Here is a 21,700-nt window from a genome sequence, read left to right on the forward strand (position 1 = left end):
CTTTTGTTTTCTCTACTGATTTGATTGATATGTGATGTTATCAATTTATAATTTAATTATATATAGTCTTATGACTTTAGGCTTTGGTGACATGGTAACGTTTGATCTTCTTAAAAATTTTATCCAATTACTGAATCTAGTAATTTCATTACCTTAACTTTCTATTCTTGCTAAAAAAAATATTTATAAATAACATTATAAATCTGATACGCATCAAATGAAAGAAATAATTGGTGGTTTAATTAGTGGATGGTCTAAAAGGAATGAATAATATGTAATTAGATGATAATTTACTAAATATTAGTATAAGGAAATTATGTATATTAGAATATGTCATTACCTTGTATAGTTAGAATAATTGGCAGTATTTGGAACAAGAGACCAAGGTTCGAACCTCGGCGGCGGCAGTGTGGGAATTATGTCCAAAGTGGGCAGATTCCTTGTGCGCACCGGCATTTGGCCCTGTCTACTGAACCATTGAGTCACCGTGATTTACATCCTCTCACATGCTCTGTCGGGTCGGAGTGTGGGGGCCTTTAGGGTTGGGGATTCAACCTTTTGGGACAAGAATAATTTTAGTAACTTAATTATTATAGGTGATAGTAATTTAGTATAAATAGGCCCATTGTATATATGAATAGCGGGACCGACAAAAATATATTGTTATTCTATTCTTTTAGTTATTCTTCTTGGAGCCCTCACACGCTCGAAGAGTGAAATTGGAGTTTGCCATGACTCGAATACAGTTAGGAGCCAGAAGCCTGCTCGAAAGGTTTCCTATCCGTTACAGTCCTATCTAGGATCATAATAAAATCACACATAACATATTAGAAAAGCCAAACTTTACGAAAAATGTAATATCCATCAAATTTTCTCTCTATAATGCCTATTTAGAAATGTTGTTCTTAAAATTGTCACGTTAAGAATTGAACATAATTTTATTTGGTAAAACACCTTTTTGTTTTTGGACAACAAGAAAAATTCGCAGCCATTACCCTCTATTTTGTGCCTAAGAACACAAATTATATATGTAACTAAGTTAGATTTGAAAAATAAGTAAATATATAACATGTTTTCTATTAAGTTTTAATGCTAATTTTGTATTAAGACTTAAACAGAAATAATTCAGTAATGCTAATTTTGTATTAAGTATTAATTATGTTACTAGCATTAGGTTAAAAGTATAATTATAATATTTGTAAATGGTGTTTATTATTCTTTGCATTTATTCTAATCCCCAAATATAAGCAATAATTTGTTAGAAAAGAAAGTGACTTAAAATACCTATTTTGCTTTTATTTCAAAGGTATAAATGTTCATTTAGCATATAGGCGGGAAATTGTTACTTTCAAAATAATTGAAAAGGGTAAGTTTTTTTTTTTGGTGTCAACCACACATTGTGGTCCGGGTCTTTCTCTGTCCGTTTAACGGTCCAGGTCCACCCGGTTCACTCCGAGAGGCACAAAAGCTAGCCCAAAGGGGATCGTCACTTGTGGGAATTGAACCCGGGCTATCCCAAAATTCTCCCCCACAAAGAGATCTAATTTGCCACTTGAGCTACCCTATTGGGTTATTAAAAAGGGTAATGTTTTTGATACATGAATAACTCACTGGAAAAAACACTATAAACATATAATTCAAGGGAAAAAAGAATCATTTTACCCTTAATATAATTTTTAAAGATTATGACATTATATTGCATGTGTACGAATGTACGATATATATGACAAAGTGTGTGATGTGAGAATGATAAAGAGACAAAGTATGTGATAGTATATATATTTTTGAATGCTACTGAGGTTCGATCTTATGACCTCCTACATGGGAGAGGATACTACATGCCTTCTGATAGCATCTATATATATGGTATATTCTTGTTTAGGAAATAGGTTTAAAACTACAACCATATTTTGATACATTAGATTTGAAAGTACCTACATTTGATAGCACTCTGAGATGTTGGTACATCCAGTCAGGCAATTTAAAGTACAATTTCTTGGATGCATTAATATTTTGCCACTATTAATTTGCATATGATGAAGAAAAACCTACTTTGATGGAAGAATCACTTGAGTGAACTGTCATTTCATCATAACGATCTCTCATTGCTTGAAAATTGAATTCATGTAGATCGGATTTGTACTCAAGAATATCATTATGGCCTTCAAGCATTTTGACTACTGCAGACATAGATGGCCTCAGGACTGGAGAAGGATTAGTACAAAGCAAAGCCACTTTGATCATTCTGAGTGCCCCTTCTTTGTCATAATTAGAATCCAATCTTGGATCTATTAGCTCTATTAGGTTTCCTTTCTTTTGAAGATCAAGTGCCTTAAAATTGTTCATTAAATACAATAGAATATATATAATTAGAAGAGGCCACTTAGTTGACAAGTATATATGTATGCTATCTATGAATTATGAGTTTGGTAATATTGATATCTCACCCAATCAAGGAGGCAAACACAGTTCTCATCATCGGAACGATACTTCACGTTGTTTTTCCCCGCAACAATTTCCAGAGCCACCACACCGAAACTATAGACATCAGCTTTGAATGTTAAGTAACCCCACAATGCATATTCAGGAGCCATGTATCCTCTATTAACAACAAAAGAGAGATGAGTACGTAACTATTTCCTTCAACTATATGCTCAATTTGGATGAGAAATTGTAATAATATATTACATTGTCCCAGCAACTCTTGTGCTAATGTGTGTCTTCTCATCATCATCATCATCATGTTTAGCTAGACCAAAGTCAGAAATTTTTGGATTGAGTTCTTTGTCAAGAAGTACATTGGTCGATTTGATGTCTCTATGAACAATTTTTATTTCTGATTCTTCATGCAGGAAAGCTAAACCTTTTGCAATACCAATACAAATTCTTTGTCTAGTAGCCCAATCTAATTTCAGCTGACAATCTTCTGGACCTGTAATTAATTAACTCTTAAATCAGAATTCCCATGTTTAACATGATAAAATAAACTAAATCCTCACTTTTCTAGCTAGGTACAAAAAAAATGATTTCCTTTTTTTAGTTTATTAGCATATGGTTTTTTCTTTTTTATTCCGACTAGCAGTCAAAATTATTAATTAAGATTTCAAATGTACCAAAAAGAGCCCGGGCAAGGCTATTGTTTTCCAAGTGCTCATAGACCAGCAACAAATGCTTTCCCTCGGCACAACACCCATAAAGTTTCACAAGATTAGGGTGTTGCAAACATGATATTATGCCTATTTCATTCAAAAATTCACGATTGCCTTGACTTGATTTCGATGAGAGTTGTTTCACAGCAATAACTGTACCATCCAAGAATGTACCCTGATTTTATACACAAGGGAAAATTCAAAACTATCAAACATAAGAATCCGTAGTAAGTCCGAAAACAAAAGGTATGAATTAATTAAATTTCTATTCATATCATATTTATTAATTTTTTATACCTTGTAAACAGACCCAAAACCACCTTCCCCAATCTTATTTGTAGCATCAAAATTGTTAGTAGCGGCTTTAATGTGTTTAAAGGTAAATAGACCAGTTTGTAGATCAAGGCCTCGTAATTCTGCACAAGGACAATCGTTATAAAAATTGTGCTATTAGAGGATGAGTTTCGGAATGAATCTGCGGGGCATATTTTCAACAAGCTTAAGATTGTTTTGCAATGCCATCCCAACCTTGAATTTGTGGATTTTTTTTTCTATATCATGTGAGTGCATACACAAGTTGTCACAAAGTCCAAGCTTCCCTTTTAAAATTAGAGAGTAGATGAAAGTGAATGCATATATTACCTTTTTCCTGTGATGCCTTTTTTCTAAAGTCCAAGATCCTTAAAGTGATCTTCCACCCAGCGAAATAGAGAATTACAGAAATAAGAAACAATGAAGAAACTGCTGCAACAACTATGATTAATTTCTTTCTACTTTTGGGAGGCCTGAAATCTGCAAGTTTGTAGGAAAGGCATGAGAGTTAGAAAAAAATAATCTGCAAAATTGGCTAACAAAGTAACAGTAGCTAATATTTAAACTATGAGTTATCACTAATATTACCAGATTGCACAGAAATTGCAGATACTAAAGGGCCATATTTTCCTGCAAATGGGACTATTGTTGTCCCTTTTTCAGCATACTCAAAGCGCACCTCTAGAGTTTTGTCTCTAACAATTACTTGAAATTGTTTAACCAATGCTTTATCAACTCCTTGTGCTTCGGTTTTAATATCAAAATCCTTCAATTTCCTCTCTCCCTGTAGCCAATAAAATCACTATAGTTAAATGCGATGTGCACATCACTTAACCATTGAAGTCCACAGTTTAAACCGTAAAATTCTCAATTGACCTGTATATAAACATCAAATAAGCGTCTTCCAAGACTTTGAAAAGATCTATTATCTCTCAAAACTATCTCTGCGAAATGAAGTTTCACATTATAGTTTCCATTTGCTAAACAGCGTCCTTGATATGTCAGAGATAAAGGAGACAAACGAGCCGTCTTGTAGATTTCAGAGTCTTTTCCCTTGATGACCGATATATTTGTCGTCGTATAGTCCGATAGTGTTATATTTCTATCCAAAAAGTACCCTGTATTACTGGTTACCCAGTTCTCTCTATTGGAAACGAATTTCGCAAGGCCAGTAGAACCATCATCTGCGTCATATATAGTGTCACCAATCAAAACATTGCCTCCACCACAATTGATGTGAAATGAATACCAATCTGCAGAAAAATGAAAAAAACTTTGCAGCTGCTTCCAAATGATTCAGATTGCTTAGCATCAATCCATTGTGATATAATGTGCTTACCCTTTGTACATTGTTTTAAACACTTCGCAGCTTCTCTATAAAAAGCCAATAGGAGCTCAAGTAAAAACATCTTTGGAGACTAAATTACATTAAGAGTGTTTATATATTCATGCTTTTTTCAAAAGATGTTAAAACTTACTCGTTTTGTCCTCCATTATTATAGCTTTTGAACAAGTTTCTGATACAAAAATGAGAAAGCTAAAATGACCCATATTTGAAGGAACACTTGAAATAGTATATGCATATAAGACAAAGAATCTTACAGGCTTTCCCGATTGCAAATTGGTGGCACAGAGCTCCTCGTAAAATTATTGTAAGAAAGATATGTATAACTGCACACCATATATTTTTTAAATTTTGTTAGTGCTTTTTACAACAAGAGTAGTTGAAAACAAAATCTGATAAACACATTACAAGCATGATTATACATCTAATATATAAGACAAAACTTACTAATTGTGACCTCGATTAAGAACCCATTGAGGTATTTTCCCACTAAGGGAGTTGTTCGTTAGATACCTATGAACAGGTAGCACAAAATTCATTTTAGTATGAGAGAAACATAAATGGCAAAATAGAAAGGAAGTTTATTGTTAACATCAAAATTGATATGTTACTTACATGTACTGCACTCTATTATCAAGACCTTGAAGACCATCAATCCCGCCTTCTAGATTATTGAAACTCAAATCTCTACAATTTCAATATGATAATAAAACAATTAAGCACAGAAGTATATCAAATTAAGAATTACGAAGAAATAGATTTGATGGTTCATTAATTTAACAGCTAATTAAGAAGGATCAAAAGAAATCTCTAAGTTGCAGAAATTACAGTTGTCTCAAGCTTGTCATATTAGCTATATATTCAGGTATCTTCCCAGAAATATTACATCTCCTTAACATCCTGCACCGAGAATTAGTCTTTTTTCCATAAATAGTTTCAACTCATATATAGCGCAAATTTGAAACTTAAGTTCATATTTTTGGAAAGAAAATGCATTACTCACAAAGTTGTCATGCCTGTCATGTTGTTAAATGTAGGAAATCTGGAAACACCTCCATTTAGGTCACTGACTCTACTGCAAATTTGTGTTATTGGCAATTACATTTTAGGTTGTTGATCTTAACCATAAAAAATTCTGCTACAACCAAAACGTGAGTATTAATTAAATCGTCAAAAAACCCAACAGCGTAGCTCAAGTGGCAAATGAGCTCTCTTGTGGGAGAGAATTCCGGGATAACCCGGGTTTGATTCCCACAAGTGACGATCCCCTTTGGGCCAGCTTCTGTGCCTCTCGGAGCGAACCGGGTGGACCTGGACCGTTAAGCAACAGAGAAAGACCCGGACCACAATGTGTGGTTAACACCAAAAAAAAAAAAAAAAAAAATCGCCTAAAGAAATCTTAACTCACAGTTCTGTCAAGCTTGTCAATGCAGAAATATTTGGAGGTATGGGTCCTTCAAAACCACTTGCTTGAACCTCTCTGCCAATCATATATGCTTCTCATTAAAACAAATGATTTTAATTTTAAAGTATTAGATTCTTGAATGCTTACAGTTTTTGAAGGTTTTTCAAACTTTGAAAGCTAGGCAGTTTCCCAGTGAAGTTATTCCTGCTGATCCTCCTGCATTGATTGATTGATTTTCCACAAGACAAGTGAGCATAAAGTATAGGATTGAAGAAATTAACAAGAAAAGAGTTTCATAAATTAGGAATATACATAATGCACTGCACTTACAACTCCGTTAATTTTGTGAGAGCATAAAGTTCTTTTGGGAATTCACCTGTGAGATAATTAGCACGAATAATGCTACAGAAAGCATCAAATAAGTGAGCGAAAACCCAAAATTCAGCCCATATATTAAACTGCTTGTTAATACATGTAACAAACGCTTACAGATGTTGTAGGTTGGTAAGTCTCCCAAGCTCTGGTGGAAGGGGTCCATTGAACAAATTATTGTCCAAATCTCTGAAAATCCATTTATTGTTTGAACAAAGTCCAAACAATAATAATATAAGTTCCTCAGAAAAAGTTAACAGAAGTTTTACTTGTGTGTAAGTAGAGCGAGAGGAGCAAGGTCGGGAACTTACAAATATACAAGAGATGTTATATTTCCCAAGTATTTTGGAATTGGTCCAGACAGTCGATTCACATTAAGAGATCTGCAAATTAAATTAAAATTTCACTTCTTTAATTTAGTATATATATGGACAAGCTGATGGCTAAAACTTGTATAGCTTAGGTTATAATACACAACACAACTTACATATATTCCAATTTCATAGATGCCCATTCAGGGGGAATTGTACCACTTAAGTAGTTGCGGGTGAGAACACTGCACAAAATAAAACTAATAATCAAGCGAGGAATAATAGCAATAATAAGAGGTGATTATTGCATAAATGTGTAAAGTGTTGGTAGGTACATTATCTTGAGAAAGGGTAACTTCACCAAGGCAGGAGGAAGCACACCTTGCAGATCCTGTCCCTTCAAAATTCTGCTTTAAATTGCACAACACAAGAGACTTAGGTCCTGTTTGGTAAAATAATTAGCCTTTTAGCGAATTTTGACTTGTTTGACTTGGTTAAACAACCAATATAAATGTTTAGTTAATTAGATTTTCGTAACAGCTTAATGCTCAAAAGATTAAAATTCAAAAAGTTGCTCAAAACAGATTTTTCAATTAGCTTTTTGAGAAAGTCATTTTGCATATAATCAGGTATCAGCTAATAGCTAATTTACCAAACATCTTTCTACAATCAGCCAATACTATGAATTAATCAAACCTACTAACCCAACCAGCTAACAACTATCAACCAACAGCTATTTACTAAACACTCTTAATCTTTATTCTTTATACTAGCATACGGTACATCCGGGCAAATTATACCGCATTGTGCGCCCTTGCCCAAAACGACGTCGTTTTATACCTTTTTCGTGTGTCTGCTGTTAACCCCTTAAAAAAAACATGTTTCGAATGTACAGAATTTTATAATAGAAAACACAGAATTTTATACCTGAAAACACAGAATTTTTATAACTGAAAATCCCCATGTTTCGAATGTACAGAATTATATAATAGAAAATACAGAATTTTATACCTGAAAACACAGAATTTTATAACTGAAAATTCTCATGTTTCGAATGTACAGAATTTTATACCTAAAAGTACATAATTTCTTTTTAAAGGATAAAAATCCCCCGTTTCAAATGTACAGAATTTTATACTTGAAAACACAGAATTTTGTAACAGAATACAAAACGACGACGTTTTGAGAAGCACGAGGCGCACATTGCTATGTGCGCCCTGGTGCACGGTATAACGATTGGGTACATACGTTGTGCAAAATTAAATTCATGTTCAATATTAAAATGATTATTACTTAAAATTATAGCATAATGAGGTAGTAGGGTAGAAGGAAAAGCTTACATGCTTTGAACATGGCAAATACCACCGGGGAAGCTACAATTGCAAGTGAGAGTATTATTATACAGAAGCGTATCGTTCCTTTGTGGTGTCAACCAATTTGAGTTGTTGTCACAAGGATTTAGTCTAAAATCCCAATCCTTCTTCCCCACTTCATTACCTATTTCTTTAAGTGCATTTACTTCCATATACATCAAAAGCTAGCTGTTAATAAATATGTAATTTGCAAGCAATTACAAGAGCTACTACTGAAAATTCATAAAATATGATGAAGAAAACAACAGATCAGAGAGCTGAGGCTCACATTCATCTGGAGGAAGATGCCCACTCTGTGCTTCAACAAATATAGGATAGAAGAAGAAGAAGGAGAGTATAGTTGGTATGAGGATTATGAACATGGAGGCTGACATGCTTGAATTCTGGGGAAGAGCATCTACACTGTTTTTCTTACATTATGAGTGATATATATGCGTACACTAGGTGAAGCCCAACTTGTAACAACATTAATTATTTTCTCTTTTTATATTTAATGTACAAAATAAATTTGAAAACAAGTTTTCGGCAAGTAGATCCGACAATGATAACTACAAATTAAAGTTCAATGCTCGAGCAGGTCTTTCTTAGTTTGAGTTGATGGAATTTATCCGATGCACATGTAATGATGATGAACAATATATTAACTATATGTAAGAGTTTTAATTTGTTTATTTATTCAAATTTTGCCTGCATGGGCAGCTCAATTAATCACAGATGTGAAGTTTGGGAACAACGAGATATTTATGGAGTTATTGTTTGGTTGTGGAGTTTTGAGCAAGTGGCGTTCACGACCGTACCCAATCTGAAACTATATATAATGAGACATTTATGGCTTGGTTGTTGGTTTACTAATTACTAAGAAATCACATAATGAGACATTTATGGCTTGGTTGCTGGTTTACTAATTAATACTAAAGAGAAATCTTTATATTTTGTCTATTTATTGTTTGACTTGTAATTTTCATCCTGTGTACACTCTACCGACCTTCAGCTTGAAAGAGACTTATTTTTGGTAAATAGATGTTAGCAGATAGCTATTAGCTGATTGGGTTAATGGGTTTAACTAGTTGATATTGTTAGTTGATTGTAGAAAAATGTTTGGTAAATTAGTTATTAGCTAATAGCTGATTAGTGTAAAATAATTTTCTCAATAAGCTTATCAAAAAAACTACTTTGAGTATGGGCTTTTTGAATGTTAGCGTTTTAGAGCAATAAATTGTTAAAAAAGAGCTTATTAATCAAACACTTATCTACTATCTATCTACTATACTAATAAGAGCCAAAGAGAGTTAGGCGTATAATGGGTAGAAAAAATGACGGTCAAATTTTTTAATCAAATGAATAGTTCAGATTGATCAAATTTTAATTTTTTCTTGAGATTTCCTAATTTATCATTAATTATATGATTATATGTTAACTTTTCCATTAAATATTATCTTCTCCGTTAATTTCTTTTAGTTCACCGTTAACTTACTCATTGATTTCAATAAGAAAATTTGGGTTACATCATATTTACCAATTGTCCAATATCTTTGGGTTACATTATAATTAAAAATATATATATACTTTTTACTACATCTAAATTTCTTAAATTAGGAATTCCTTTATCCATAATAATTTAACAATAATGGTTGAACTAAATGAGCACCGAGAAAAACACCTAAAGGACTGGTACCGTACCGTTGATTCATTTATTGATCTTGTATAGATGTGCATTCATTAAATATATTAGAACCCTTTGCAACAAAACTTGGTTAGTATTTAAAAAAAGTTTAATGTCAATTATAATGAATCTCATATATTACAGTGTATTCATATACTATGAGTTACATATTTAAATAAACAAATTTGAATTAAATTACTTATATGAACTTCTGATATATAATCTTACATTGATATACTTTTAAATATTTATTTAATTATAAATATTGGGCATTAACTCATTCGCACGTGTAAAACTAATATACTAATAGTTGTCAAATAAGTCAACATTGACTGATAAGCTAACTATGTTATCAAACAGGACCTATTTTTTATTTGGATAAAAGTCGAGGTAAACTAGTCTGGATTTCTCAACAAAGAAGGCCAATGGACAGCTCCTCCCATGGAGAATCGAACTTCAAAACTTGTGGTTATCAAACAAATTATCCGACTAACTTGAAGTTATAACATTTAATGTTAGATGATGGATAAGAATTTATAATCATGATGTAGTTGTTTTGTCATGATTATCCCTGCCCGAATAATGTAGTGTACATTATATATGTATATAAGTATATACACACATATATGCATGTATGTACAAGTAATGAGTCTATGTTAATTATGTTGGATAAACAAGTCGATTTTACACAAAAATAATATACCTCATTCCCAGTCTGTGACAACAGTTTTTTGTTCCACGACCCAATTCTCTTTCTGATTTTATCTTCCACATAGGAAAAAACTGTCCTTTTATTTCTCCCAATGAAAGATGGCAGGCCAAGGTATTTTCCAAATTTGGGGGCTTGGTCCACCCGTAAACAATTCGCCACCACTTCTGTATCCTCCCCGTGGTATTCCTGCTGAAACAAATATTAGATTTGTGATAATTAACCATTTGACCAGACAGATTCTCATACCTCATTAAGCACTGTTTAATCACACTGGCCTCCTGCAAATTTGCTTTAAAAAATAATAGACTATCATCCGCAAAGAAAAAGTGTGACACTGGGGGGGGGGGGGGGGGGGGGACTAACTGAGCTTTCTGTAATAGCAAAGATAACCCCTCTACCCAAATGAATAAATAGGGAGAGAGGGGGTCACCCTGCCTGAGACCCCGAGTCGGAATTATTTGTCCTCTAGGTGCACCATTTACCACAATATTATATGTCACAGTTGTCACACATACCATAATCAGATCAATCCATCCCTTATCAAATCCCATTACCTCCAACATTCTTCTCAAGAACGGCCATTCCATTCTATCATACGCATTTGCCATATCCAATTTTAAAGTTCCCCACCCAACTTTACCGCATTGCTTTCTATTTAAAAAGTGACCAACCTCCGAAGCCACCAGAATATTATCCGTAATCAATCTTCCTGGAATGAAAGCACTCTGGGATTTCGAGATTAGATCTCCCATAAATGGTTTCATCGGGTTGGCTATCATCTTAGCCATAATTCTATAGAGCACATTACTCAAAGCAATCGGTCGCATATCCCCCCCCCCCCCCCCCCTACTGTCTCAGGCACATTTTCTTAGGGATCAGAACTACATTTGTATCATTTAAACCATGTAGGAGAACACGCGAGTTGAGAGAGTTTACAATAAACATAGACACATCCTCCCCGACTACATCCCAAAAATGCTGGTAGAATCCCGGATTCATACCATCCGGCCCCGGAGCTTTATCCGAAAATATTGAAAATACAGCCGTTTTAACCTCATCACTATCAAAGGGACGCAACAGGGTAGTATTATGGGTCGGGGTAACCCGTGGAGTAAAATCATCAAACAAAGGATCACTGCATACAGAATTACTAGAGGCAAAAATCCCTTCAAAATAATTCAATATAATCAAGTTCATATTCTCCCCCTCCACCCACTCCCCATCATCATTCTTTAATTTGGCAATAAATTTTTTTTTCTTGCGGACAGAGGCATACCTGTGATAAAATTTTGTATTAGCATCAGCTCCACGTAGCCAGTGTTGCTTTGGTCGCTGCCTCCAGAAAATATCCTCTTAGGCTTCCAGCTGGGACAACTGGATTTCGAGATTTTGAAACTCAGCTACCGCATCTGGATCGCGTATGTGCCTAATAGCATCCTGTTTCATACGCAGCTGCTTAATACGGTCCCCAAATTTCTAAAAATGGTTGCCACCCCAGCGCATCAGACTGTGTCCACAATATTGCTGACAATTCAGCAAACCCTCAGTCCGTCGATCTTGCCAAGCAGTCTCAACCACCTCCCTACACCCCTCATCCGGCAACCAGACCATCTCAAACTTGAAACCTCTCGGACCCCTTCCCCTTTGCATGCATGGCGCATTGATCCTGAGGAATTGAGCTAAGTGGTCCGATGTACGAGTCAGAATGTTCTGTACATCCGCATAGTGATTGACATCCCCCCACGATGCCGTTGTCAAAACCTTATCCAATCTTTCCTCAATCCAAAATTCTAGTGCCTTTACTCTTCTCCCAGGTAAACTAATGACCTCTCATAGCCATCTATGTCAATCCACCGCCTCCCCGAAACCGCGAAGGAGACTACCTGGGTGCGGGTCCCCCCCCCCCCCCCCCACCCCTATTTTCTCGTGCTGATATAGGAGATCATTGAAATCCCCTATTACAACCCAAGCGTTCCCAGTAGCTCCCACAATTCCCTTTTTTTATTTCGCTCAGGAAAACCATAAAAACATGTCATCCGCCAAACCTTATCATTGTTCAACCGAACTTCCACATCTACATGATTTTTAGAGTAGCTCAGGAGTGTAGTAGTATTGTTTTTCCTCCAAAGCAACGCTAAACCACCACCATGTCCCTCGTTGTCCACATAAAATAATCCTTCGAAACCTAGCTTGATACAGAGGCGTTCTGCATGCTCCCGTCCAACCATAGTTTCCACTAAGTACACAAAATCTGGCTTCTTACAAGACACCATGTCCACAACTTCTCGAACTGTCTGTGGATTGCCCAAGCCACGGTAGTTCCAACTTAGGGTACTCATTAGGTCGGGCCGGCCTGGGAACCAGTGCCCGCCTGCTGCAAGTTTTTTGAAAATTCTGTCATCACAACATCACCCCCATCAAACCCATGTCTCGCACCCCCGCTCCCCGAGACCTCACGCCGGCGCTTAGACACAGCTACCACAGTACACTCCTCCCCGGAACCATCTCCACACGCCAAACCCCCTTCCACTCCTTTCTGTCCCGTTCCGGCTCTCCCCTGCCCCGGAACCGTACCCCGTACTGCTATTGGCGGCGGTAGCAGCCAGCTGCCGCCAACTGGCCTCGGTCCCCGGTTCCCACCTGCCCGTAATTCCGGGCCATACGTGTAGTCCTCTATCGGCACCACCGAATACCTCGCACCACGGCAAAACTTGTAGGCATGGCCAAGCATTCCACAGAAAAAACAATATGTATGTAGCCGGTCATACTTGAAATAAACCCAACAACTTGTTTTATCACGATTAATAAACTTCATCCGGCGTTTCAAAGGTTTATCAACTGAAAGTGAAACCCTAATACGATAGAACGTTTTCCATGGCATATTCTGAAAACGGTCATCCCTTTTCACAAACACTCCCAGGTAATTTACAATCTGCTCCTGGATCAATTCAGACGTATATCTTGTGGGCAACTCATGGATCTGTACCCACATATCAACCGTATCAAGCTTAACATTCACGAGCAGAACACCATCAGGAACTTGCTTACAAACAAAAGTGCTATTACCAAAAGACCATGGCCCCTCATCAAGGACTCGTTGCACATCCGTTTTGTGATGAAAAACGAAGAGAAACATACCTGACTATATCTCAGAAGCCTAGACTCCACTTACCGGTTGCCAGACGGACGCCAAAACCTGACTCATAAATTCAAGTTTAACAAGCTTCCTTGTCAAGAAACGGCCTACCACCCCCCCATGATTCCTCCTCCACGCCAGCGTCCTGCCCGTCGCCTTCCTCCTCCACCTGAGGCACAAATGCCGCTTCCTCCTCCTCCAAAGCAAGGTCGGCCCACCTGGACGTGAGCCCCGCCACCGCCGTAGTACTCGCCATCGCCGCTGCTTATCAAAACAAAGCTTCGCACCTCTGCGCTATGCGTAGAAGCCTAGTGAAACTGTTGCAGAGATCGTCGTTGTCCGATTATGGATCAAAAGTGACGGCTGCCACCGGAGAAAGATGTTGAAGGAGTGACCGGCTGACCCTTTTCCCTTAATTCTATTATCTTTAAATATATAGTCTAGCTATTCATACATTTAACTACTAACTTAGACTTTTAGTTAAAGACAAAATACTTCTTTTAATTCACACTTGATACTTAGTAGTAGTGCAAATGCAGGATTTATAGAACTAGTTTGCATGGTTTCTTAATGATTCATACATCTTTAAAATACAGTTTCTTGTATTTTTTTTATGCAACATTTCACAACTAATTTGCTCATGGACAAATGTCTACTTTGTTGGGAGAATCACTTAGCCTATTGACATTTCTTCATAATGAACTCACATTTCTTGGAAATTGAGTTCATGTATATCGGATTTGTACTCGAGAATATTGCCATTGCCTTCAAGCATGCTGACAACCGTAGACATAGATGGTCTAAGGACTGGTGAAGTATTAGTACATAGCAAAGCCACTTCGATCAATCTGAGTGCATGTTCTTTGTCGAAATCAGTACCCAATCTTGGATCGATTAGCTCTATTAGGTTTCCTTTTTCTTGAAGAACAAGTGCCTAAAAGTTTTGTATAAATACAACAAAACACAGAAGAGTATAAGAATAGGCCACTTAATTTTATATATATGCAATCTATGAATTATGAGTTTGGTAGTATTTGTATCTCACCCAATCAAGGAGGCAAACGTAGTTCTCATCGGGGCGAAATTTCATGTTGTTCTTCCCAGCAATAATTTCTAGCGCCACCACCCCGAAACTATAAACATCAGCTTTGAATGTTAAGTAACCCCACAATGCATATTCAGGAGCCGTATATCCTCTGTAAATGATGAATAAGAGAAGAGTAAATGTTTCTTTCGACTATATACTCAATTTTGAATGCAAAATGGGTGAGACATTGTAATAACATCGTCTTACATTGTCCCAGCAACTCTTGTGCTGATGTGTGTCTTCTCATCATCGTCAAGTTTAGCTAAACCAAAGTCAGAAATTTTCGGATTGAGTTCCTTGTCAAGAAGCACATTGGCGGTTTTAATGTCTCTATGAACAACTTTTATTGTTGATTCTTCATGCAGGAAAGCTAAACCTTTTGCAATACCGACACAAATTCTTTGCCTAGTAGCCCAATCTATTTTTAGTTGTCGATCTTCTGGACCTGTAATTAACTGTTCGCTCAGAATACTTATATTTATCATGATTAAATAAACTAAACAATCATGTTTCACACAAGGAAAATTGAAATAATTAAGATTCAAAATTTACCAAAAAGAGCACGGGCAAGGCTATTGTTTTCCAAAAACTCATACACCAGTAGCAACGGTTTTCCTTCAACACAACACCCATAAAGCTTCACAAGGTTAGGGTGCTGCAAACACGAAATCATGCCTATTTCATTTAAAAATTCACGATATCCTTGTCTTGATTTGGATGAGAGTTGTTTCACAGCAATAACTGTACCATCGGATAAAGTACCCTGATTTTATAAACAAGGGGAAATCCAAGATCATCAACATAAGCATCTATAGTCTATAGTAAGTCCAAAAACAAAACTGCCAAGGTATATATGAACTAACACATTAACATATTATAAATATTTATATTTCTTATACCTTGTAGACAGGTCCAAAACCACCTTCCCCAATCTTATTTGCAACATCAAAGTTATTTGTAGCAACTTTAATTTGTCTCATGGTAAATAGACCAGTTCGTAGATCAAGACCTTGTAGCTCTGCACAAGGACAATTACTTTAAAGAAATTGCTAGTGCATGAAAAGAAAATGTTTTGGGATGAATCTAAAGGGTGCATTGTCAAGCAAAACAATGTATGTTCAAGTTTTCCATAAAAATTAGAAAGTAAATTAAATGAAAGTGAATACGTATATTACCCTTTTCTTGTGAGACCTTGTTTCTAATGTAAATCTTCCACCCAGCAAAATAGAGAATTGCAAAAATAAGAAACAAAGAAGAAGCTACTGCAAAACCTATGATCAAAGCCTTCCTCTCTTTGGGAGACTTGAAATCTGCAGGTTTGAAGAAAAGGCATGAAAGTGAGTTTGATATCTTTTATGAGGAAATTTCAATTTTGGTCATATGACTATAGGGGTCTTGTTAATTTTACTTCCTGACTTTTAAAAGTGTCAATTTAGTACCTAACTATGCAATTTTTGTCAATTTTGGTCACTCCGGCCAAATTGCCTGTCAAATTTCGCCGAAAAATTTTAATTGTTAAAATAATGAGGGTATTTTGATCATTTCACGTCTCTTTTCTTCTTCTCAGGCGAGTTCATTCCATCCTCTCCCGTTTCCGGCGAATGCAATGAACTAAGATGATGGGGAAATGAGGCTTGATGATATTAAAGATAGGGTTTACAGGAAAAAGAACGCTGGAAACGGGAGAGAAAGGGATGGACTCGCTGGAGAAGAAGAAAAGAGGCGTGAAACGACCAAAATATCCTCATTATTTTAGTTATTAAAATTTTTCGGCGAAATTTGGCTGTCAATTTGGCCGGAGTGACCAAAATTGACAAAAATTGCATAGTTAAGGTACTAAATTGACACTTTTAAAAGTCAGGGAGTAAAATTAACAAGACCCCTATAGTCATATGACCAAAATTGAAATTTTCTCTATCTTTTAGAGGAAATTTATCCACAACTAAACAAAATCAATGGAAAATTAAAGTAATCTGCAAATATATAAGAGTCATCACTAATATTACCAGATTCCGCAGAAATAGCAGATATTAAAGGACCATATGACCCTTTAATTGGGGCTGTTGTTATTCCTTTTCCAGCATATTCAAAGCGCACCTCCAAAGTTTTATCTTTGACTACTGCTTGAAATTGTTTAACCAAAGCCTTATCAACTCCTTGTGCTTCAGTTTCAATATCAAAATCCTTTAATTTCCTTTCACCCTGTAGCCATAAAATCACTATGGTCAACTGCACATCACTCGGCCGTTGAAGTGATCAATTTAAACGGTAAAGTTCTTATTCGACCTGTATATAAACATCAAATATGCGTCTACCAAGACTTCGAAAAGATCTACCATCTCTCAAAATTATCTCTGCGAAATGAAGTTTCACATTGTAGTTTCCATTTGCTAAACAACGTCCTTGATATGTTAGAGATAAAGGAGACAACCGAGCCGTCTGGTAGATTTCAGAGTCTTTTCCCTTGATGACTGATATATTTGTTGTTGTATAGTCAGATAAATTTAAGGTTCTATCCCAAAAGTACCCCGTATTACTAGTTACCCAGTTCTCTTTGTTAGAAACAAATCTCGCATAGCCCGATGAATCTTTATCTGCGTCATATGTAGTGCCACCAATTACAACATAGCCTCCTCCACAATTGATGTGAAATGAATACCAATCTGCACAAAATGAAAAAAAAAAAAAAATGCACTGTGAAAGTTCAACTCAACTAAGCAAGGGATACATGATGCAAGTATTGTGATATGATGTGCTAACCTTTAGTGCAATTCTTTAGACACTTTCCAAATTTTCTATATAAAGCCAAAAGGGAAGTAAAGTTAGAAATCTTTAATTTGGAGACTAAATTACTTAGAGTTACACTATATTCATGCTTTAATTTGTAAGAGGATGTTAAAACTTACCCATTTTCTCCTCCATTATAGCTTTTGAACAAGTTTCTGAAGCAAAAAGAGAAAGCTAAAATCAATCATATTTAAAGGAACACTTGAAAGAGTAAGGCATAGAAGAGACAAATCTTACAGGGTTTCCCGATTGCAAGTTGGCGACAAAGAGTTCTCCTCAAAATTATTGTAAGAAAGATCTGTATAACTGTACGTCATTGTTTAAATTCTGTTAGTGTTTTTTTAGACGAGAGTAGTTGAAAAGAGTTCACGTACGACACTGGATATATAACCAACTTTAAAGATTGAACTTACTATGTGGAACCTCGATTTAGAACCCATTGAGGTATTCGCCCACTAAGTGAGTTGCTCGTTAGATACCTAAGAAGCGAGTAATATTGAATTCATTATTTAAATAAAAAAAATTAAAAAACAACAAAGAGAGGTTATTAGTTTAGAGTGGAAGCTTCTTGTGCATAATGGTTAACACCAAAATGGATTTGTTACTCACAAGTACTGCAGTTTATCAGCATTTTGAAGACCATCAATCCCTCCTTCCAGATTATTAAAACTCAAATCTCTGCAAACTCAATATCAAAACAAAACAGTAAAGCAGAGAATATATGATATGATATTAGAAAAAATAGATCTAATAGTTCATTAATTAAGAGCTGAGAAGGATGAAGAGAAAATTCGAGTTGCAGAAATTACAGTTGTTCCAAGCTTTTCATACTAGCTAAATCAGGTATCTTCCCCGAAATATTACACCCCCTCAACATCCTGCACCCAAAAATATTTTTTTCACATAAATAATTTTCAATTCAAGTGGAATTATGAAACTGAACTTCATTTTTTGGAAAAAAAAAAAAAAATGCATCACTCACAACTTTGTCATGGCTGTCATGTTGGTAAATGTAGGAAATCTGGAGACACCACCTCCATTTAGGTCACTGATTCTACTGAAGATTCATGTTATTCACAATTACATTTTAGTTTGTGGATAATAACGATAGAAAGTTCTGCTATAAACAAAACGCAATGCTGGAAATTATGGAATTTCCGACCACCTGAAAATGATCTTAAATCAAGTCAAAAGCCTTGTTCCGACCACTTTTGGTATCCGGAAAAACCTTTGTTGTATTTCCGACCACTATTTGCTTTCAACTTGATATAAGATCACTTTCATGTGATCGGAAATTCCATAATTTTCAGCAGTGACGTGTGTGAATATTAACTAAATCGTCAAAGGAAATCTTAACTCACAGTTCTATAAAGCTTGTTGATACAGAAAATTCTTTTTGTATTGGTCCTTCAAAACCACTTGCTTGAACCTCTCTGCCAATCATATATGCTTGTCGATAAGAAATGATTTCAATTTTAGAGCGTTAGATTTGAATGCTTACAGTTTTTGAAGGTTTTTGAAACTTCGAAAGCTAGGCAGTTTCCCAGTGAAGTTATTACTGCTGAGCCTACTGCATTGATGAACACAAGACAAGTAAGCATAAAGTGTAGAGGAAACAAGAAAAGAGGTTCATAAATTAGGAATAAACAAGTGAGCATGATGATGATGATGCCCTTACAACTCTATCAAATTTGTGAGAGCATTAAGTTCTTTTGGCAATTCACCTGTGAGATAATTACCACTAAGAAAGCTACAGAAAGCAAAAAAGAAGAAAGCATCAGACAAGTGAGAACAAAATAAAAAATTCAGCACATATATATGATGAGAAAGATTCTTTTATTTAATTTGATTAACAAAAGCTTACAAATTTTGTAAGTTGACAAGTTTCCCAAGCTCAGGTGGAACACTTCCACTGAACATATTGTACTTCAAGTTTCTGAAAGTTTATTTAATTTGTTGTTAGAACAAAACACAAACAATAAGTTCCCCATAATAAAAAGTTAAACAAAAGTTTTTCTTGTGTAACTAGAGTGATATATAGGAGCAAGAGAACATACAAATATGTAAGAGTTGTTATATTTCCCAAGTATTTTGGAATCGGCCCAGACAATCGATTCACAGCAAGAGATCTGCAAATTTTCACTTCTTTAGCATGGACTAGCAGATGGCTTACATTAAATAGCTTAGGTTATAATACACAACACAACTTACATAAGTTCCAGGTTCATAGAAGCCCATTCCCGGGGAATTGTACCACTTAAGTAATTGCGGTTGAGGTCACTAAAGAAAATATATAAGTCTAATAATCAAGCAAAGAATATGAAGAAGAAGAGATGATTATTGCATAAATGTAGAAAGTGTTTGTACATTCTCTTTAGAAATGGCAACTTCACCAAGGCAGGAGGGAGGACACCTTGCAGATCCTGTCCTCTCAAATTTCTGCTTACACAACCATATAGACTATTAAAACCATGAGGGTGTACTATTAACTTTAAGTAACTTCATCTTTATACAGCATAAAGTATTGGCTCTGTTTGGTAATTAGCTTAATCATGATTATGTTACATAATTTGACAATTGTTTGTAGAGGAGTGGTTGGTAAATGTCAAAAAAAACGAATTATTACTTCTTTTTTTTTTTTTTTTTGGAAACAAAAACGAATTATTACTTAATCCAATAATAGTGGGTCAAAACCATCCGTTTTTATTCATTGATCCCATTCTTGTACTTTCATTTTTTTCACCATATTAACTTTTAAAAAATGGTCAAATAGACTCTTGAATTCTACTAAAAAAGTCAATTACATTACATATTTAAACTTTCAAAGCTTGCAATTAAATCCTTAAACATATTATTTTAAAGCATAAAAAACCAAAAACTAGTTGGTGACATGTAATTACAAGTTCCGGCAAATCTCTGACAAGACTCCGACCAAAAACACTGGCGGAACAGTTACCGGTGTCATTTGGTTGTCGGAGAAGGCAACCAGTTTGGTCACCTTCTCCGACGACTTGAGAAGGCAACCAGAGTTGGTAGAAGGCAACCAGTTGGGTAGAAGGAAGAGCTTACATGAACAGCACATGGCAAATACCAGCAGAGAAGTTACAATCGCAAGTGAGATTATTAGTGTAGAGAGGTGTATCTATGCTTTGTGGTGCCAACCAGTTGGAGTTGTTGCCACAAGGATTTAGGCTAAAATCCCAATCCTTCTTCCCCACTTGATTAGCTATTTCCTTAAGTGCAATTACTTCCATATACATTCAACATAAGCTACTTGTTAATAAATATGTAATTTGCATGTAATTCATAATCACCCAGAAACACAATAGAGAGATGAGGCTCACATTCATCTTGAGGAAGATGCCCACTCTGCGCTTCAAGAAATATAGGATAGAAGAAGGAGAAGGAGAGTATAATTGGTATGAGGATTCGGAACATGGAGGCTGACATGCTTGAATTCTGGGGAAGATCAGTTGCAGTGTTTTTCTAATTGACTGAATTGTCAAACTTATATGCAAAATACGACTTCTACTTCTAAATTTTATTCTTTACTTTTACTCCCTTTGATATTAACATTTTTCTTGCTACCCATAGAATAAAAATAACTTATAATATTTTGTAAAAGTGAGAGAGTAAAAATAGGGAATTCATGTAGTAGGCCAGGTGTTACTGTGTGTGTCATTATGAATTATGATGTTGTACACTAGTGCATTGAATCATATCATAACGCGTCACTTCATTAAACAAATAATAATAATATTCACAAAATTTGTTTTACATTTTGTCATCTTCCAAGTAGTGTTTTTTGTCAAATGAGGAGCAAGAGATTTTGGTTTTTAGTTTATTCTACCCAAGAAAGTGGTATAGTCATTAACTAGTTGGAGAATTTCTCCTCTAGAGACCATTGAAGAATTAGATAAAACATGTTTATTAGTACAATTTTCATTTTGAAATTTGGAAACATTAGAAAACAGGAGAATTATTGTTTTATGTTTTTTAAACGAAAAACATAATCACTATCATCTGTTTGGTCATATATCAGTATAAT

The 21,700-nt window shown here is 35.4% G+C and overlaps 2 protein-coding genes across 2 annotated transcripts; both read right to left on the reverse strand.

Annotated features, from left to right (window-relative positions):
- Positions 1-1,889: 1,889 nt before the first annotated feature.
- Positions 1,890-8,664, reverse strand: LOC109192381 (probable leucine-rich repeat receptor-like serine/threonine-protein kinase At3g14840). The gene is made up of 24 exons (XM_019342998.1): positions 8,536-8,664; positions 8,235-8,412; positions 7,230-7,301; positions 7,071-7,139; positions 6,895-6,966; positions 6,701-6,772; positions 6,542-6,613; positions 6,359-6,427; positions 6,215-6,286; positions 5,810-5,881; positions 5,635-5,706; positions 5,422-5,493; positions 5,254-5,319; positions 5,064-5,132; positions 4,940-4,978; positions 4,801-4,835; positions 4,338-4,714; positions 4,050-4,245; positions 3,792-3,941; positions 3,447-3,565; positions 3,114-3,324; positions 2,689-2,932; positions 2,448-2,601; positions 1,890-2,331 (listed from the first exon to the last, which is right to left on the reverse strand). The coding sequence occupies exons 1-24, from the start codon at positions 8,639-8,641 to the stop codon at positions 2,023-2,025; spliced, it is 2,967 nt and encodes a 988-aa protein (XP_019198543.1). The 5' UTR covers positions 8,642-8,664; the 3' UTR covers positions 1,890-2,022.
- Positions 8,665-14,303: 5,639 nt separating this feature from the next.
- On the reverse strand, positions 14,304-21,169 carry LOC109192345 (probable leucine-rich repeat receptor-like serine/threonine-protein kinase At3g14840). The gene is made up of 24 exons (XM_019342940.1): positions 20,997-21,169; positions 20,722-20,899; positions 20,020-20,091; positions 19,864-19,932; positions 19,710-19,781; positions 19,517-19,588; positions 19,331-19,402; positions 19,154-19,222; positions 19,014-19,085; positions 18,635-18,709; positions 18,462-18,530; positions 18,262-18,330; positions 18,066-18,131; positions 17,890-17,958; positions 17,772-17,807; positions 17,626-17,660; positions 17,152-17,528; positions 16,872-17,067; positions 16,041-16,175; positions 15,765-15,883; positions 15,418-15,628; positions 15,073-15,310; positions 14,824-14,974; positions 14,304-14,712 (listed from the first exon to the last, which is right to left on the reverse strand). Exons 1-24 carry the CDS (start codon positions 21,100-21,102, stop codon positions 14,482-14,484), a joined length of 2,859 nt encoding a protein of 952 aa, XP_019198485.1. The 5' UTR covers positions 21,103-21,169; the 3' UTR covers positions 14,304-14,481.
- Between the last annotated feature and the right edge of the window lie 531 nt (positions 21,170-21,700).

The sequence above is a fragment of the Ipomoea nil genome, unplaced genomic scaffold (genome assembly GCF_001879475.1).
Source record: "Ipomoea nil cultivar Tokyo-kokei standard unplaced genomic scaffold, Asagao_1.1 scaffold0211, whole genome shotgun sequence".
In the NCBI taxonomy this organism is placed as follows: Eukaryota; Viridiplantae; Streptophyta; class Magnoliopsida; order Solanales; family Convolvulaceae; genus Ipomoea; species Ipomoea nil.

Bases quoted from the DNA above. Each gene is read 5' to 3' on its own strand.
- LOC109192381 (XM_019342998.1), bottom strand. From the start codon at position 8,641: ATGTCAGCCTCCATGTTCATAATCCTCATACCAACTATACTCTCCTTC. The intron at 4,836-4,939 runs GTAAGTTTTAAC...GGCTTTTTATAG, and splicing joins AATAATGGAGGACAAAACGA to AGAAGCTGCGAAGTGTTTAA. The intron at 3,325-3,446 runs GTATAAAAAATT...GTATAAAATCAG, and splicing joins GTTTTGGGTCTGTTTACAAG to GGTACATTCTTGGATGGTAC.
- LOC109192345 (XM_019342940.1), bottom strand. From the start codon at position 21,102: ATGTCAGCCTCCATGTTCCGAATCCTCATACCAATTATACTCTCCTTC. The intron at 20,092-20,721 runs GTAAGCTCTTCC...TTGTGTAAGCAG, and splicing joins ATTTGCCATGTGCTGTTCAT to AAATTTGAGAGGACAGGATC. The intron at 19,589-19,709 runs GTATGTTCTCTT...ATAAACTTTCAG, and splicing joins ATAACAACTCTTACATATTT to AAACTTGAAGTACAATATGT.